The 19,801-nt window shown below is 38.4% G+C and overlaps 1 protein-coding gene across 6 annotated transcripts in view; it reads right to left on the bottom strand.

Moving 5' to 3' along the window:
* Positions 1 to 19,801, bottom strand: part of ROBO1 (roundabout guidance receptor 1) — a 586,675-nt gene that overhangs the window by 70,798 nt on the left and 496,076 nt on the right. For all 6 annotated transcript variants that reach the window (XM_028726911.2, XM_028726909.2, XM_077927267.1 and 3 more), the window contains 3 exons: positions 12,853 to 12,973; positions 12,212 to 12,350; positions 10,409 to 10,536 (listed from right to left, as the gene is read on the bottom strand). In XM_028726911.2, the coding sequence (XP_028582744.2) occupies positions 10,409 to 10,536; positions 12,212 to 12,350; positions 12,853 to 12,973 (388 nt within the window). The remainder of the gene's footprint in view (positions 1 to 10,408; positions 10,537 to 12,211; positions 12,351 to 12,852; positions 12,974 to 19,801) is intronic.

Here is a 19,801-nt window from a genome sequence, read left to right as displayed (position 1 = left end):
GGATTTTAATTGTATCTTCATTGCTTATTTTATTTTGCATAGGATGGAATTCAAAATGAAATACGATATAAGAAATAAAAGAATCAGTTAAAATACAATTAAAATCATACAGCATCTAGCACAACATGGCTATAACAGGCAGAAAAATCATTACAAAATGCACCTAAACTATCACCAATTTTCATGTTGTCCTGGGCGGGGGTTGGGAGTTTGGGAACCATTGGTCTACACAGCATACTTCTTTTTTACATAGCTGTGCCCCTTGCAGTAAATACATTCTTTGTTCCTTGACAAAAATATACAAACTGTAGTCTGAAATGTAAAATTTCAAGGAAAGCTATAGATAATAAATATGTGGGCAAGACCAGCAATAATTCATTGATCAATGGCTATCAAACAATGAAATCAAGCGTATTCAATAAATCATTAGAGTGAAGTGATTTTTGACCTTTAGTAGTCCTGGTGATACTTAAGAATGATCACCGTAGACTGAAAGAGATACAGTTTCAAAAGAAATGTGGACTAGGGAGCTTTGCATTCAGAAGCTCACATATGGCAGACTACTGCAAGTTGTTTCATCTTTCTTTTCAAGTAAAGATGAACCACAAACTTACTGGAGTATTCAGTATGCACTGGCAGGGCCAAAACTTATGAAACCATCATAATCTGGAAAGTTAACATACCGCATAAGAATTTTTGATTGTTTCTCTATAAGGTTAAAGCAAAAATGTATGTAACTTTATCGTTATTAGGGTTATTATTCACATTTGTTTGGTGCAAACTGTGCTTTAGACACTGTAGAAACAGTGACTAGTCTTGCTACTACAGAACCTTAATGTTCATGTTGATCAATGTGTATGTGATGCTCTTGAAAACCTGGCATGTTTCATGTTTGTGACACTGTGGGTAACTACCATTAGCTCTGCACTATTATAAATGTACATTTTATTTCTATTTAGAATGCTTAGGTCCCATCCTTCAGCCTCAAAATGATCTCAGGACAGGTCACAACAATAAAAATACATCCTAACACAAAAACCAGCAATTCTTGAAGCAGAAATATTATACAAATGATTCATTATACAGATTTCTCCATCTGCCCCTCCCTTCAACACAGAAATAGAGAAAAACCAAAATGGAGAGATTCATCCATCCCTACACTGCAGCCAAACTGGAGAAACTGGGATATCTTCAGTGAAAGCTGTTGTGGGCTTCTCTCAGCCTCCAAGAGCACTTGTTTAGATGCTGGTACGTTTCCTCCCAGCATAGTGAAGACTGCCACCTGAAGCCCTAGGAAATACAACTCCCAATATGTTTAATCTAGGCTGATTAAGCTGGGAAACATTTGGAACTCCATTTCTTAGGTTCTTTGTAGCAGTGGATTCCCTACAGAGGCAATCTTAAGAGAGCCAGTGTGGTGTAGTGGTTAAGAGCAGTGGACTCGTAATCTGGTGAACCGGGTTCGATTCCCTGCTCCTCCACATGCAGCTGCTGGGTGACCTTGGGCTAGTCACACTTCTCTGAAGTCTCTCAGCCTCACTCACCTCACAGAGTGTTTGTTGTGGGGGAGGAAGGGAAAGGGGAATGTTAGCCGCTTTGAGACTCCTTCGAGTAGTGATAAAGCAGGATATCAAATCCAAGCTCTTCTTCTTCTTCTAGGAAGAGATTATCAGCATCTACAACTGAGGAGATTAGGTGTACTACCTGTGGGCACTGTAGTGTGTTTGGATATCTCTACTTGTTGCCTGCAAAGGCCTAGTGCCAGTTTAAAAAATTATAAATAAAGGGCTTTGGCTTTTCTGATGTTTTGGGGAGAGTCTCTGTGTTGCCTATTTTAAAGCTGCATTGCCTGTTTCTTAATCTGTTTTATTTGTTTTTAGTGTGTGTGTGAACTTCTATTATTGTGGGGAGGGGTTGATTCTGAGTACTGCTGGGTTTTCTTAAGCAAAATTGTTATTTTGTGGTGTCCACAACAATTAGGTTTCCAAAAAGGCTACATATCCCTGGTCTACACCTTACACAGAAATCTAAGATCATGGTGAAAACCTATACCAGCCTCTCTGATGACAGCCATTCTTCCCTTTATCAAGGGGAGTGCTAAGAGGAAGCTTCCTCAAGTTTAGTGGTCTTTCCAAGACAAATAATTATGAAGACCATAGGTTGTTTCCTTAACCATGTGAGAGCAAAAAAAGAAAAGAAAAACCAATTCTGAGCTGTGTCAAAGGAGCCATGTTTGTAATTAAAACACCCACACATTTATGTAAGACATTGCATGAAGATCTACTTCAATGTGCTGATGCTATTTATCAGTGAAAGCTTTTAACAGCTTCAATGTATTTACAAATTGTGTTACAAAACATTGATCAACTACTCAATATTAATTCTTTTATTGAATTTCTAGCAACCGCAGGAAAAATAATCTATTGTACTCTACACATAATAGAAAAATAGCTCCTTTGGGGGCTTTTGAATCCTCCATAAGTCTTCATAAACACACCAGCTTCCAATTGTTCTCAATTCATCAAACTGAGCTCATAAAATTACCTTTCTATTTCATTAGTTTTAAAGATTTTTATCAGTTTGCTTGTAAGAGGGAGGGAGCTGCCAGACTTCTAAGATCATTGATAGAAATCTAAAATACTGTCATGGTTTGTAGCAGTCATTTAAGGTAAAATGGTTCTTCCTTTAAGCTGCACAACCAAAAAGGTATTTTGCATCATTTATTTTTCTGTAAAGAAGTGCCAAATTTTGAAGCCAGTGTGTGGTATGGAATATATCTGTCACCAAGGGCTGTCTCATCTGCTTCCATTGGAACCCGAGAGGGATGTCATTTAATTAAAAAAGGAGGGGACAGAGCTTTCAGAAGAGTATTGCAGTGGCATTTCACACAAAGGTGATCCATATACACATGGTGCTTGTACGAAGTTAGTTTGCAATACATAGTGCTCAGTTAAATAAATATCAGGAATTCTGCGTGCCCAACAGGACTTTGGAGTATGTTTGCTTTGAGCAGCCCTTCATATACCACCCCAGATTTCAAACTCAAGAGCAATTGGCAATGTATTGAGTGGGAAGGTATGTTATTAAAAATGCCTTTTTAAACAAAACAAAAACCCAAAACAGTTCTTGTTTATGACGATTTCTAGTGACTATCACAGTTGCAGCCTTCCAAATCACAGTCCTACACCAGTGGATTGCCTGTAAATAAATACATACTAGCTTTCTAGAGGTGGGTGTTTAAATTTGGAGCTTTTCTTTGGGGATTCTCTCCGTTGTACAGTTTTAACTGCCACAACATTATAGTAGATTACTACTACAACAACATTGTGATTTCTGACCTGAATGAGTTAAAAAAAGAACCTTTGGAGTTTTCTACAGTAGCCATCCAACAGCCCCAATCTATTAAGCCATTTTGGAAAATAATGCTTTAATTGTGTTAAATAGGTGTTAATAGTTTCCATGTGGAAAATCTCTTTGTGAAAGATCTCATTTGCTTGAAAGTTATACCTTTTGGGCTTTTTTCACCCTTAGGAGTTTCTTTTTCTAAGTGTAATTATGACTGAAGCCAGCTGGTTTGAAAAGAACTTGCACCCTAAAGAGGTGGACAAAAATGCCACATTATAAGAAAATTAATGTAGGTGAGAAATCTTGTGTCAAAGGCTTCATAAAGAGTCCAGGTCAGTGATTCTAGGAGTATCCCAAGAAGTTACCCTGAACTACAGTAAAACGTACAAGGACATCAGTTGTTAAGTTTAATGTGCTTTTCAAGTTGCAATGTGACACTTAAGATTGGATAATCAGGTGTCTACAGTACCGTCTGGTGCCCATTGCGACTGGTAGCGCGGAAGGCAGGGAGACTATGGTCAGACTGATCCATAGCCACTTACAGGAGCAGCCAACTAATTCGTGTTTTATCCCTTTGCTCCTGCCTGCTAAGTTCTAAGAGGGCAACCCTGAGATTATGGAGGAGGAAGCTGATAGGCAGTTCTACCCCTGGGCTGGAAGTAAACAGGAAGGTAGGCAGTTAGGGGCTGGCTGAGGGCATACTGAAGTTGGTGGGGCCCTCATCTAGCCCCCACCTGCCTCCACTGACTGCCTTATTAGGCTACAAAAAAACCGACACGTTGGCAATAAAGACAACTTGGCAAATGGCATAGAAAGGCTGCCAATTTATAAAGCAACTAGTAATGTAAATAAATCCAGCACAGTAATAAGTTTTTGAACTTTACAGGAACTTTTTTGTTTTGGCAAGCCTTTATGGTCATGTAACCATAGCATCAATTTTATTAAGTATAATTGTTTTAAAATTGCTGGTTTTATTTATATTTTGAAAGAAAAATGTCAACTTATGTTTGCTTTTTGTTTTAAAATTTGTATTTTTGTCAGCCACTTATAGATTTTCTGTTGAGTAAGTGATATATAAATTTTGTTAAACAACACAAAATAAAAGAAACGTGCATAAGCAACTTATGAAACTCTGTCTTCCTCATAGATGCAAAAGACCCATCCTTTTGGAAAGAGTTTGTAGACTATGGCTTGTCAAAACTCTCTTGGACCATGTGCTTTGAGGTAGTAGTCAGGGATGCATTTCATCTCACATTCTTTTAATCTCTTGTCTCTGATTCAGTTTTCAATAACCATATTGTAATTGAAGTTTTTAATGCAAATCTTATTTGGCAAATCTTCTTGGCTATGGCAGAAAGAGCAAAGTGTTTTTAATAAAATAAAATGAATTCAAAACCATACAAATAAAAGCCCATTCCATTTTCTCATCAACGAAGCAGTTCTATCAAGAAAGAATAAGGCAGACACTAATTAAGCAGTTCACTGATTTCTGCATATGAAAACTTTTATTACAAATTGTTTATTGAAAATTGAATCACAGAAAAGCAATGGGAAGAATGTGAGCTGAAATGTCCCATATCTTTGAACTCACCTAGTTAACAAACGGTTATCCACCTACTGCGTTTGAAACTGCTCCTTGGCAACTTCTGTCTCTACAAGCAATTCAAGATGCAAATGTTCTGTGTAATTAGTTGAAATTTGCAAAGTAGTGTGTGTATGTAATACATAAAGCTCTTGATCTTTCCCATCAAAGGAATATGTATGGAGTTTAATGGTGATTATTAGATGGGAAAGTGACTTCTAGCTAATAAAATATAAACCTCCATGGAATTTGAAGAAGATAAATATCTACTGTAATCCTAAACACATTAAAACAGATATATAGGAAGAGAAAATCAAGGTGCTGTAGTAGCATATGGGGAATCCATTTCATTTGGAGCTTACACAAGTGGAATTTAGGCATTGTGAGGGTTAAGGGGGGAAAGAAAAGCAGAATCAAAAGGCTAGCACACCTTTCCTTACAGAGAAGGCAGAGCTAATAATATTGGGGAGGGAACACAGAACTGATATACCTTGCAAGTTCTTAATTAATATGCTTCGTTGAAATATTGCCTGAAACCTCATCCCTTGAGTTTAATTTCATTTGGGTCACATGTCTAATGCAGGATTCTGCAGTGACTATCAGTTCAAGCACTCAGAAAAAGCATGTGGTACAGTTACTGCGCAATTATACCATCTTCATGTCTATGTGGGAAATTTATTTTTGACTTGTTTCCCTGTGCATAACATACTCCCTCCTCCCTTTTTTTCCAGAGTGGCAACTGTGAAGTGGCTGGCTTAGCATTACATGCAAATCAGCACTCGTGGTGTGTTTCTGTAACTCACACCTGACCGATAGCCCAGTGGGCAAAGCATGAAACTCTTGATCTCTGTGTCGTGGGTTTGAACCCCACATTTGGCAAAAAGATCCCTGCATTGCAGGGGGTTGGATTAGATGACCCTCTGGGTCCTATCCAGCACTGCCATTCCATGAAGCCACAAGTGGTAGTAATAATCCAAGAACAAACCTTATATTCAGTTTGTGGCTTATTTTCAGAGAAATTGTCATGGAACTGCCATCAGCTCAGAGGTGAGAGGTGGAAGGGCAGTTGGGTTACAGGGAGCCTCCAAAGATCGTGAGAAGCAGTACTTCCTCCGCGGAGGAGGGAAGCCACGCCTCCAGTGGGGAAGGGGTGCAGGGCTCGGAGGATGCAAGGGAGAGACACAGCACTGAGCATGAACAAAGCGGGGGGGAGGCAGGTCCCCCTCTGCCCACGCCCTCTTTGCACAGTCGGTTTATGCGCAGAGAGGGGAGGCGTAGGGTGGGGGTCAAAAGACTACTCTGCTGGGGGAAGTTTAAGGACCGCCCACTCCCAGATTCTGCTAGCGAGTGAGCAGACATGGAATTGAGTCGATCTGCATTGTGAACGTTTTGGACAGATAATGAAGCCTTGAAAAGACCAACGGGGAGTCTTGCCTGTTTGCTCTCGAGCAACCACGCCAGCACACATAACAGAAACCAATGTAAGAGGCAATATGCCTCTGTATTTCAGTTGCTGGGAATCACAAATGCAGAGAGTGATATTGTACTCTCGAATGCTTGCAAGCGTCTCAGAGGCATATGTGGTTGGTCACTGAGAGAACAGGATCCTGAATCAGGATCTCAGGATCAGGCAAGGTTTTCTTGGTGTTCTTATGTGTGCTGGTTTGCACATTTAACTTTCAGTCAGCTCCTCTGTGGTTTATTTCCTCACTCTAGAAAGGGAGGAGTAAAGTTGGGACTGCTTGAGCTACATGCACCATTGCATAGCTCCTGCATAGGCTATTTTGACTAACTATGGCTTATGACCCAATGCTGTAAGCAAGCACAGCCTCTTGAAGGAAGGGCAGCATATCAGAGAAATGGGCTATGCTGCCTGTTTCTCCAACATGGTAATTATGCATTTGCAGGTACATTTTTTTTGGGGGGGGGTTTAACCCGTGTATAATATAAGCTGCACTGCTGTGAGAAATGTATCACGTGAACACTTGAATGAGCTCTCATTCCAGTTTGTGGTGGATTTGCTTGGGTCTAGCTGGGTAGTCTTTTGCTCTACAATCCCTCTGAAGGCAGATTAAAATATGAAACCCTGAAAGGTGAAACCACTGAAAAATGCTTCCATATGGCTGTTTCTCTTTATAGAGGTTGTGGCTTGTAGAACTGTTTAACACAGGGGTTGTCCACATTTTTCAGATTCTTCATGTAAGCACCATCTGCTTCCATAAACCTTGAGTTGGAGGAGTGGAGACTCTCTATGTACTGCAGAGAACCCATGTACTAAGCTGTGCTACATTTTACAACCATTTTGTGGAAAAGCTGCCATGCCGAAACATTTTGGTGGACTTTATATTGGGTCTATAAAATGAAGATCAGTACTCAGTTATAATCCAGAGTAGAACAGCAGTTCATCAAATGAACACATAAACCTGTTTTAAAGAGAGAAGATGCCATTTGTAACATTCAGCAAGAGACCTTTCCCTTAATAAGAAATTGCAATGCATACTGAAAGCTGTAGACTGTCCACACAAAAACTAATTCTAAGAAAAGATAATGGATTTAGATACCTTTTATGTGTTATCAAGACAAAAACAAACAAGAGTGAGTTTAGATTTTTTAATGGCTTGGGGTGTTGTTTTTTTTAGATAACCACTGATTGCTTGGCAAATAGATTAAAGATGGAAATCCATTTTCAATCCTTCATATAACGAGATACAATCATTTTCTTCTTCGATATAGAAATTTACTTGGAAAGGAACTAGGTCCAAAATGATAACTCTTTGAATTTATATACTAAGAGAAACTAGAGAACTGTTCATGGCAAATAAGGGGGAAAAACTACTACCATTGAAAGACAAGCATACAGCTCTGTCATTAGAGTTGCTTGAAATTTTACAAATAATTTCAAGTCAAGTTCACATTCAGCCTAGCATAAGCCCATGCAGTGACTTCAGGGGGGAAATGATAGGTGAGCAAGTAAACTGCCCATTGGTACTAAACTGCTGATAGCACGTTTTCAATGGAAAGAAAATGCTTCATTGTATTACTTTCTCGATTCCAATTCTCTCCTGTGCCAGTACCCGATCCTTGAAGCAAGGACACCGATCATTGCAGTTGGACAATACTGGGTTTGCAAGATGCTCATCTCCAAGTCCAGTTTGTCCCCAAGGATCCTTTGATCACTTCACTGCCAGGAAAGGATGAATCAGGTTCAGGTGATTAACTTCAGTACAGTTCCCTTTGCCCACCGAGTGAGTCCCTTCTGAGTTTTCCCAGGTCCAGAGCTGTAGCTACGTGATCTTGCGTCCTTGGCAGAACTGTCCAGATTGTGCCCACTAGCCACAGACAAATTAGCTTTTCTTTCCACCTCTCCTCCACCCCCCCACCCATTCAATTATTCACGTACTAATCAATATTTTTATTTATAGACATATTTATGGATATATTTTTAGCCAATTTTGTGGCCCCCCCTCGCCTGCACCCCTGGCGGGGGCCCACCTCACCACCCCCTAGCTACAGCCCTGCCCAAGCCCCTTCTAAGAACAAAACTTGCTCCATTCCTCTTAATGGCAGAAAGGTTTTTAAAGCTGTTCCTAACTTTATGCATATTTTACATCCTTTGACATGTTTATGCTTGCCTAGGAGAAAACTATATGAGATACAATTCAGGTCCCCTACTATCACAATTCCCCCTCTTCCAAAAACAGCAACAACAACAACAACACATGAAATTTCTAATTCTTTTTTACTTTTATCACACCTTAGCTTTGCAAACTGAAAACCAAATTCACAGATATACTGGCCTACCGATATTATCAATGGCCCTCTGGTTGTTGCTGGACTCCGACTCCAGCTAGCATTTCCAGTGATCAGCGATTATGGGAATTGTAGTCCAGCAACATCTGAAGGGTCACAGATTCCCCGTTCTTGATTTAATTAAATATTCTGGTTTATGCCCCATTGCAAATCACTTTAGAACTTGAGAAACTTTGGTCCTAGTCTACAGACATGTACATACAAAGTTATGTTTCACTTAAGTATGCCTTTTGGATTTCATGGCATCCAAACTACTTGCAGATTTTTTATTTCATATGTCTTCATGTAATTACAAATTTATGCTTCAGCAAAGGAAACTCTTAAAAGTATCCAAGCATGCTATTCCTGAAAAGACAACCAGATCTTCGTACTGGAAAACTTCATCAATTCAAATTGATTTGTAGAAAATATTTGCAAATGAAGGAAAAATTTGAGGGCAGTAATATTATGGTAAAGCTTTGTTACACATCTGTTTTCTTCATTTACAAAGCAAAGAACCACATGCAGGAATCAAAAGACTATATAGTTCTCTGCTATGAAACATAGTCTGTGCTCCCTTATACTTCAGACCGCAATAAGCAGACAGTAGATAAAGTATAGAATGATTCTTAAATCAAATTGTTGCAATGACTCATAAAAGTTTCCCCACCTTACAACTAAAATGGGACCTATTGTTCTAGCATTAAGCTGTTCAATTTAACATCAAAGCCTGACAAATAAAAAACCCAGTCTAGAAAGTATGCATTTTTATGCACAGTCAAGTGAACAATGAACTCAGTGTAAACCACAAAGCAAAACAACAACAAATAGGCACAGTACTGAAATAAAAAAAATATCAAAATAAGTTTTAAGAAACACTGAAGTCCAGATACATTATAGTCTAGAGACTATCATACAAGGAACAGAGAATAAGACAGAAGATCACAGCCATTAAACTGACAGGCAAAACGGTATGACATCATTGCCTGCCTTCTAGCCAGGAAGGGAAGCAAGGGATTATCTGAAGAGTCAACATCTGGAATGTATATATAAAACCAATGACAGATTTTCACACATACTCATTCATTGAGTTCCACTAGAATTTCACAGTGCAGTAGAAACAGTCATCTGTGACCTGTTTTCACACATTAATACTTGAAATGACTGAATAACTATATTAATCAGCTTGATATACTAAAACAAGGTTGTGTTCTTTAAGAAGTAGAAGTGAATCAATAAAGCCTGTGTTTCCATTAGCTGTATGAAAGATACTGTTCTAACAACTGCGCTACATTCAATAAAATACACTGGACACCACTAATAAATAAAAAAATCTCTTTTTTGAACTTAATCATTTAGGATGATGAGGAGGATATAACGAAAAAAGTTTTATCCTTTTTAATTCTAAAAGTATTAACATTACAGACAGCATGCTTCTCAGACAACTGGGATACAAAATGCCTTCATTTTCCATTTGCATGATGGAGCATAACTCTTTCCACACAAAGAAAGAAAATATTTGAAATATGTAATAGTTCAGTAGAAATCCACCAATAAAATAAGTAACCTTCCTAGATTTTGGCAATGCAAACTCTTGCAGTGATTATTTATGAGCCCAATAAAATCATTGTTAAAAACACAATAATTCTATTTCCTTCTCATAGTAACAATAGTCTTTCAAAGCAATTTTACCTTGAACTGTTAGCGTTGCCGATGCTTCTGCTTTTCCAACCATATTTTCTGCAACACAAGTGTAAGAACCCATGTCTCCTGCCATAACTTTTCGAATTTTCAGTGTATGGTCATCACGGATTTCATATCTAAATCAAAGAGATATAATCTATTAGACTGATTTGTCATACTGCTATATATGAGAGTGGAGCAGGGCTGATTTCTCCAACAAGATAACTGTAAGCTACCAAGGGTATATGCATTGGCATCAATGGTTCTATTTCAGCTAAATGGAAAACCATAACAAGCCTTCAGCCTTTTTGTCCAATACAGTATACAGAAATATATTTAATATTTCCTCTCATGCTGATATGACCATTCCTGTTTTATGTGAGAACATTAATCATCTAGAAGAAGAAGATATTTAAACGGTTAAAACTGTTTGATCAAAGAAATTAATTAAATATGCAAGGGTCAATTAATATATTCCATTTTTTAAGTACCCTGCCCACCTTTTTAAAGTTTCCTGGTTTCTGACTCCTGAAGCAACCATGTGCTTAGTCCCTTTCTCTGTTCCTCCTGAAATAACCCTGGCAAGGCAGGACTAAGAAACTCCCCTTGAGCAGCCTTCCTCCTTAACAGTGGCAAGCAAAACACACTGCTTTCGTTATTCCCCAGGTGGCCTATTCTTCAGGCTGCAACTATAGCCATATGATTGGTCTATACTTTGTGTCTCTCTTCAGCTGGAACCTCAGCTGGCATGGCCAGAAGTGAAGAGGCTGCTGGCGCACCAGATGTTTGGGGGCGCTCTCGCATACTTTACAGACACATCAGTGGCTCTATAGAGCCAACCATAGACTCCCTTGCTATGCTCCATCACCTAAGCATATGGCATACTAACACTGGTCAAAGCGTATGAAGAGATAATAGGAATAATTTTCTTCTTTTAGAAACAAACATTCACCTCCTAGTTCACATAGGACACTATCAGGAGCCTCGTGTCAAATTTTCACAGCTCCTAAGTATGCTATCTTTATGCACAAATGCATTTCACTGTGTTTAAGGGGAGTTACTATCGAGAATCTCTGCAATCAAAGAGGGGAACTAATTGAACACTCTGTTCAAGGAATGCAGGGATGTCAGAGTTGCCTTTAGTAAGACACTTGATCACACAGCATCTCAAACATAATATCAAGCTGACAAGTAAAAATGGACCAAGACAATTTGCATGATCTTGGGGACAGGGTAGAAAGGGATAGAGGATTGCTCTATCCCTTATATTTTCCCTGGCTCGGAAAGTCAAGAAAACCTTTTCGAAAGATGTTATTAAATGAATATGAAATTAATTAAACAGACTAAAGATTAACAGATTAACCATCTGATGATGAAATGGTTAAAGCTTCTTTAATTAAATTTATTTACTTAAGAATTTATAACCTGCCTTTCAACCTAAATCTTAGGTCCTGGAATTACAGAGTAGAGAATAATGAAGCTTTCTTTAAGACCACAGCACATTCACTAAAACATGATACCAGATAAGATTTCAATCAATAATAAAAACCACAGAGGTATCTAGGGTTGCACTGTTTTTTGTAACAGAATAAAATGTTCTTGTGAAATTAGTAAACCAACTTTAAGCATGCTAGATTATGTGTGGAGTTCAAGCTTGTAAGATGAGAGAGTGTGTGCAATTTACTGTAGAACAATCTTGCATCACACTATTATTAGGCATGCTCTTCTGGCATCATTATTATTGTTTCACTCCAAGCACACAGTAAACCAAAACCACAATTTCTTGTAGAAGATTATTAAAGTCTGCTGCACCTTGCTTTAGGTAGCTCTCCGTCATCTTTTCGCCACCTTACTGTTGGCACTGGATCACCACGCGCTTCACAATTAAACTCTGCACTGTCATCTGCGGTTACTGCCAAATTACTTGGTCTCTTCACAAATGATGGTCTTTCTGAAAGAAACAAATGGGCAGCACAGGTTAGAGTGAAAGAAAGGATGGGGACATGAAACATGAAATGCATGCCAAATTCTAAAAGGAAAGTTGCAGTAGTTTTCCTGCAGGGGCAGCATTTACATTTTGGGGGTGGATAATGAGAATTTGCTTTATCCCCCTTCCTGTTTTATGGGCATTTTAAAACAAAAATACCATACGTAAGAGAGGTACCCGTAAGTAGGAAACCTGCCAAGTTACAGACAAACTGCCTATATGTTGGCTAGCTACCATTATCCCAATGTACTTTTCCTTGTTAGCGAGCAGAAGCACAGACCAAATGTTCTAGAACCAATGTCCCATGGTCTATGCTGGAGCAATCAAGGGTACTTGGGAAATGTTACCTTTTTGGCATGATCAAAATATGCATTTACCCAGCCTTAAGGCAATATTTAGCTTTGGAGTCTGTATTTATTTTTTTACATTATATCAAGCTACTAATAAAGGAATAAGCTTTCCATACCTAAAACTGTGAGCTCTGCCACTTCACTCTCTCTTTCTCCCACCATGTTTGTTCCAACACAGACATATTTGCCAGCATCATTCTTCCTAGTATAGGTGATCATCAGCTTTCCTCCTCTGATCTAGAACAGGAAAATAATAATAATTAATAGTAATAATAAGTCTCAAACGGTTGCGTAAGCAGAATACAATTCGCACACCTACTTTTGCTTTTCTCCTGTGAGTTCATGCGCCCTCTGAACAGTGTGGGTGGTGTTGTACAGTTGTGCAAGATCACTCCACCCATTTTCATGTGATTTGTACTATACAACACAGCCCAAACAGTTCAGGAGAAGTATAGCATCCTGATCAATGGAAACAATAGTATCACTCTACCCTGCCTTGGTCAGACTCCACCTTCAATACTGTGTCCAGTTCTGGGTACCACAGTTGAAGAGGTATATTGACAAGCTGAGGGCTACCATCAGCAATACCAATAAGGGATCAGATTTTACCAAAGGATAATGATTGCATCTTTCTCATTATGAATAAAACTGCTTCAGCTAATAGTCCACAAGAAGAAACCGTAATATAATGATACAGTTCTATTTCCAAAGCCCAACTGACAATATTATTGATGATGAGAAAGTGTATTCAAAAACGTATGTTTTTGAATACAACAGCTACATGTTTAGCAGCCTTCTTCTAGGGTAGAGGGGCAGATGTTTCAAGAGGTATCTAGCTCACTTAAAAAGCTTTCTAGACTTATCCCCTATTTCCCACCAGATCATTAAACCAATGAATGTATTCCCCCCCCCCCCCAGAATATGCTGTGTATTAAGGCCAGTTCTGTATATATACTCAATCCACCACCTCCACTCTGCACTCATCATCTGAGTCTACTGATTATATAAACAAAATACAAAAACAATTTTGTTTATATTTACTCTGCAGATATTATAACTCTGCATTCATTTATTTTATCTACTTTAGCAACTTTTATGAAATCAGTACTGTAAAGCAGTATTTCGGCAAGCCTATGAAGAAGTAGTTGTTTCTCTGTTCCTTTTGGGCATGGGTAGGGAAACTAAGGCAGAAATCGCGCAGTGGCGGCACAGTGGCCGCTGGAGGCAGTGGCGTAGCGTGGGTTGTCAGCACCCGGGGCAAGGCAAGTAATTTGCGCCCCCTAACCCGTAGGGGCAGAGAGCTGCGAATGCGAGCGCGCCCCGCCCCAGATGTTGCGCCCGGTGCGGCCGGCCCCCCTGCACCCCCCACGCTACACCATTGGCTGGAGGCCCCATTAGCTAAAGTGGTGCTTCAGGTTAAGAACTTCAGGTTAAGAACGGACCTCCAGAACGAATTAAGTTCGTAACTAGAGGTACCACTGTACTATGAGTTTGAATGATAAAAGTAGCCTGATAATCAGGGATATATTAGGGGAAATGGTCTATAACAGGGGTGTCCAACAGGTCGATCGCAATCTGCTGGTAGATCCCTGGAAGGTTTCAGTAGATTGCAATCGATCGCTGGCTCCCTTTCCTTAGCGTTGGTAAAACAAAATCCGGCCCTGCCCGCTCGCCCCGCCCTCCGTTGTTGCACGATCTGCAGAGCGGAAGATGGAGTTTACTCAGTGAGGCTGTTTGTTTCTCCAGCGATCAGGCTGTTCCCCTTTCTTTCTTGAGCTTAGGCTTTAATTCTCAAAAATTGGTGCTCAACAACTTTGACCTGAACCCCCCAAAAAGGGGCAAGATTACTGCCAGTTTTTAATTCTGTGAGTAGATCGCAGTCTCTTGGGAGTTGGCCACCCCTGGTCTATAATATATATTCCTGATGAATTTTATAATTAAAATTAATATAAAATACTAAATATTAAAGTATACAATCCTGTTTTAAAGCAACATTTTATTATTAAGGGCAAAATTAAATCATTGCTAGCAATATTTTAGTCTAACTGGATAACTAACAGAATTCTTGTGTTGTAAGTAACATTACTCCACAGAAAATTTTCCTTTGAAAAGCTGATCTGTTCAAGTACTCAAACCACCCCCCACCCCCCCCGGCACTCTTCATATAAAGCAGCCCATGGAGAGACACCTTATGTTTTTCACAATGGAACAACTAGAAGTAGGACAAAGTTAACATAGCTGTGCTCTGAGGCTTATGAACTTAAGATCACAAATGATAATAATTCAGATTGAAGACAGAAGAACATGTGGTGGAAAAAAGCAAGATTCCCATATAGCCGTGTTAGGCAGACTAATATGATCATTGGCTACAGGGAGCATGTTCACAGTGTGAAGTGCTTCACTAAAGCCGCCTACAGCTAGAAATCTATCCCAGAAAACTTGACATCTTGAGGAAGATAGGACTCTTATTATCACTGCAAGACATATGCACACAAAGATGACAGTCAGTTATTGAGATAGATGAACATGCACATATAATGTAGAATGCACTGCATACAAATGCCTTATTTTTTGCCTTCGGCACAGCTTGTTTGAGCACAGAAACAAAAAGTATGTCCTTTATCATCTAAAAAAACTAGCAGTGCAGAAATTTCAGGGAAGATCTGAGGCATGGAAAATGGATATTAAAAGTGACCCACTAATATGTTTTTTTAAAAATAAGTAAAATGTATTTCCGTGTCTATGATATCAAATACTGAACACATGCAACATATTTAATGGAACTAGTTTAGTGATAATTTTCCCCCACAAGCACAGAAAGTCACACAATCTACTATTTTAACAAGGATAAAATCAAACTACAGTACTTACTGGTTTGGGACAACATTTCCTGCAATGTCAACAACAAATAAAGCCCCCCATAGTGTCTGCAAAATGCACCTTGTCCTTTAACTCACTCTCAGCTGGCTTTGCTCACTATCAGTGATATCATTTCATACCAATGTCCGACTGGCTACACAATATTTGGTGCCACCCAGTTCACTGTGTTGAAATCTTGGTTGAAATCCTCATCATTATATCTAATCCAGACACATGCAGAGAAAAAATGCTGCTTTGGAGCCATAATGGAATACAAGGTCACTGAAAAAGTTATTCACCATCATCACATTTTTTTTTTTTAAATTTTGCAGAAAATATTTCTGCACATACTCATACACTGAAACCCAAATTGAAATAGAGTATTTGGGGCAGATCTGCTTTTATGTGTGTTTATATTCACATTAAATATATTACTGATCACTTACACAGATGAACACCTTAATTGTTGTCCATCTTCAAGTAACAGTGACCTCATTCACACATCAAAGTAAGCGAACTATAGCTTACCAGGACTTTACAAACCTGTAGCCTCCAATAGAGGAGATCACAGCGGCTTGGCTTCTCCCCAGTCTGATTTACTCCCCAGCTGAGCTAAATCCAAGTTGACTTTTTATTTTAAAGCATTTCTGAACTGCTTCATACTTTAAATATTAAGTGGTGTACACTATGTACAATATAACAACATGTCCATTAAAACAAAACAGCAGCCTAAAATCAATTAAACAATACAAAGACATAAAAGCAAATTAAATAGATTCAGGGTCTTCATACACCTAAATCAGGGTCCATTGTTATGCATCAGATAAAGATAAGACTGAATCAACATCATCATCATCAATTATTATTATTATTATTATTATTATTATTATTATTATTATTATTATTATTATTATTCCGCCCATCAGACTGAGTTGCGGCTTCCAACAAATTATTAAGAGAAGCACTGGTTCTCTGTGGGACTATCTCCTTCTTATCTACTCCTCAATTTATAATTTTGAAGCAAGGAAATGTGTTACAAGCCTGCAATTAATGTATTCTCAAGGAAACTGACCCTGTTAAGCTTCTGGAATTTTCTACCACTTAGGGAAATGGAATGTGCAAAACCCTAATGTCCCTCTTTGAGATACTTTAAGCTGTTAAGAACATTCAGCTCCTGACTTACAGAAGCTTCATATGGAAGGTGTTATATTTTTGCTATGTGGTTCATTGAGCAATAACAGAATGCATATAAATTAGTCTTTGAAACAGTAGCTGGGTTTAAGCTAAGGAGCGACATGCTCATAGTTCTATGAAACAGAAGAGATGTGAAGTCTCTATATTAGCAATCTTCCCTCTGTGTCTGAATATAGCTACCATTACAGAAAATGAGAAATATATAAGATGACAATGCATAGGATTATAAAATTCAGACCATAATGTACAATTATTCTTGATTCACTGCTTTATGTTTTTCCTCTGTATAATCAATAACTGAAATCAGAAATAAAAAGTGAACTTGAATTGAACTCATTCCCCATTATTCCTTAATTTTTCTGCCCTGGAAAAAGTCAGATGATTTCATGTCTCAGTTTCACAGAATTTCCCCCCACCCTCACAAGTATCACCACTATCAAGTTATCCACACTTTTCCAAGGTCAAACATTCTAACAGATGGATAATAATTAACAGCTTCAGGCACATACAAAGATCATATTTAGCTTAAAATGACATTATTAAAAATATAGTAAATTTTCTGGACAAAAAAAGATAGTCATGAGCCACAAATTCACGCTAAGAAGCTAAACCAATCTATCTGAATTACAAATATCACTGTTCATAAAATACTGCATTACTGTAGCTAAAGGTAACCAGCTATTCAGTTTGCTCTTATATGAACTTATCGTATACCTCTGAGAAGTGACCAGTGTGCCATGTAGCATTTTCCTGATCCTAATTGCTGTTTCCTGTCACTGCAACTTCAAAGCAGAAGCTAATTAGCTTCTCTTCCTCTTAAGCCTGATTTCCTGCTAGACAACCCTAAGGATGTTTCTGCCAAATGAAAAACGCCTTGACAAACGTCTTCTTGCATTCTACATGTGACGACATACTACATCCCCTATGTCCTACATGGCAGTATATGACGCCTGGAAAGAAGGGTGGTATATAAATAACACCACCACCACCACATTGAGGTTTCTGGGGAGATGTTGTTTCTTCCTGCCCTTTGATTTGTTTAACAGGAGATGCAGCACTCAACACTCACTGAACTTTCTCAACATTCAAAATGTACCTTCTGGTCCAAAAAGGTTGGTTGCCCCAGGCTTAACACAATGAAAGCAGGGGATTTTAAAAGGCTTAACTGTGGGCGGGGTATACTAAAATCCCTCTTGTATAATCACAGAAGTATCTATTTCCTATCTATTTGCATTATTTTTTAAAAAGTTGTCTCATAGGATAATTTCCCCATTTGAGGGATGATATAGGGCTTATCGGCCAACAGATATTTTCCCCATATCTGTGCAGAAGAATCTGTTACATATATGTCTGTCATCCAAGCCAATTTCCAATAATGGAAAAGGAGCTTCCAGCATGATCATCATCTTTTTTTTAATGTGCAACATCACACAGCAATTTCTGAATGGCCAAGACAACATAATAAGTAACATCTCTTGATGCATTGGGATACTGTGCTTGAAAAACAAGCAAATATTTCCTTCATTAAAAATGTACAGAACTTCACTTGTTATCCCAATGAGAAGATGCACTTGTATTATATAGACAGACTGTAACTGAGAAGCATATGGAATAAATTGTTCTTGGAAAATCTTGTGACGCAAAAAGAATTTAAGCAAAACAAACCCCTCTTTATTTCAAACAGTTCATTAGCTTAAAACATTTGGTTCTAAAAAAATGGATTTAGTTTTTATGCAAGGAAGCTAACCCTTTACTGAAACTTATATATTCTTGAAAATTGGAATTACTAAACAAGCCTGCAGCTAGTTTTCATGTTAAGAATTTTGAACAGTAAATATTTCCAATTACACCTAGCTATTGTCTGGATCAATATTAATAATTTAGCAGTAATTAAGATATTATGTGATGAAATAGTGTCAGTTTAAAATGTGGATTGAACCAAGATTAAGATTTAGGGTAATGAGCAAGGCTATATATAGTGAATTAATTCTGTTCATTAATCTGCATTCTTCACTCAAAGCATTCTGAAGCCATCCCACTAATGTTAAATGTCTCATACAGCCTCTGCTGTACAGCCAGATGACATTCTGTTATGCCTTTCTGTCTTTCATTACCTCCCTGAAAATAGCTTCCAGTTGCAAATAAAACCACTTCAGCTTGGTTACCCAAACCCTGAAACCATATAAATTGTGACAGAAAGTATCTAGTTTTTTGCCTAGTGCTGCAAAGCAGTTTTGGAAGAAGTCCAACATCTTGTATGTCGGTTCGGTGCTTTTGCACATGCTTGCTATCTGTACTTGGCACAATCCTGAGAAGAGGTAATTGCAACTCTGTTCAGTGGAGGAAACCAAAGACCTGAAACAAATATTATTTTTGAAGTTCTGTGCTTTGAATTACACTTTTCATAGGACCAGAAGTTGTATAGGAACTTCAGAAATGCAAAGCTATCCATCGTGGAATGCGAAATAAGCAAAATGTGAAATGACTAGACTGAAAGAAAATAAAATGTATCAAAGAAATCTAAACAAGGATACACTAATCATTCACATCTGTTTCCAAGCTCCACGCAAGAGAACCTCTTTTCCCCTAAAATATTGTGCAACTCCCCTCCCTGCTTTAAGAGAATGCAATGAATGAAAAGTCATCATACAGATCAAGAGTGGTATTTTTAAAACAGTTTTATTATGTCCCTTGTAGTTTACAGATGCAAAAAGACGCAGCTTAGCTACAAATATATCTAGATAGGTAGAATATTTTCTACCCCCATCATTCTGGTGCCCATCCACCACCCAGGGAAGCCTTGAATGATTTAAAATCACAATAAAAAATTAAACAATTAAAACACATACATTACACCAGTGTTTCCCAAACGTTTTTGGGCAACGGCACACCTGTTTACCGGAAAAAAATCTCGCGGCACACCACCATTAAAGCCCCGCCCCGTGACGTCAGCGCGCAGCGTCACGCCGGGAGGGACGCACAAAAGTGAAAGTTTTTTCCCTTCCCCTTGCC

The sequence above is a fragment of the Podarcis muralis genome, chromosome 4 (genome assembly GCF_964188315.1).
Source record: "Podarcis muralis chromosome 4, rPodMur119.hap1.1, whole genome shotgun sequence".
Lineage (NCBI taxonomy): Eukaryota > Metazoa > Chordata > Lepidosauria > Squamata > Lacertidae > Podarcis > Podarcis muralis.
The sequence above is the reverse complement of the archived record's forward strand: the minus strand, read 5'-3'. Positions and strand labels throughout refer to the sequence as shown.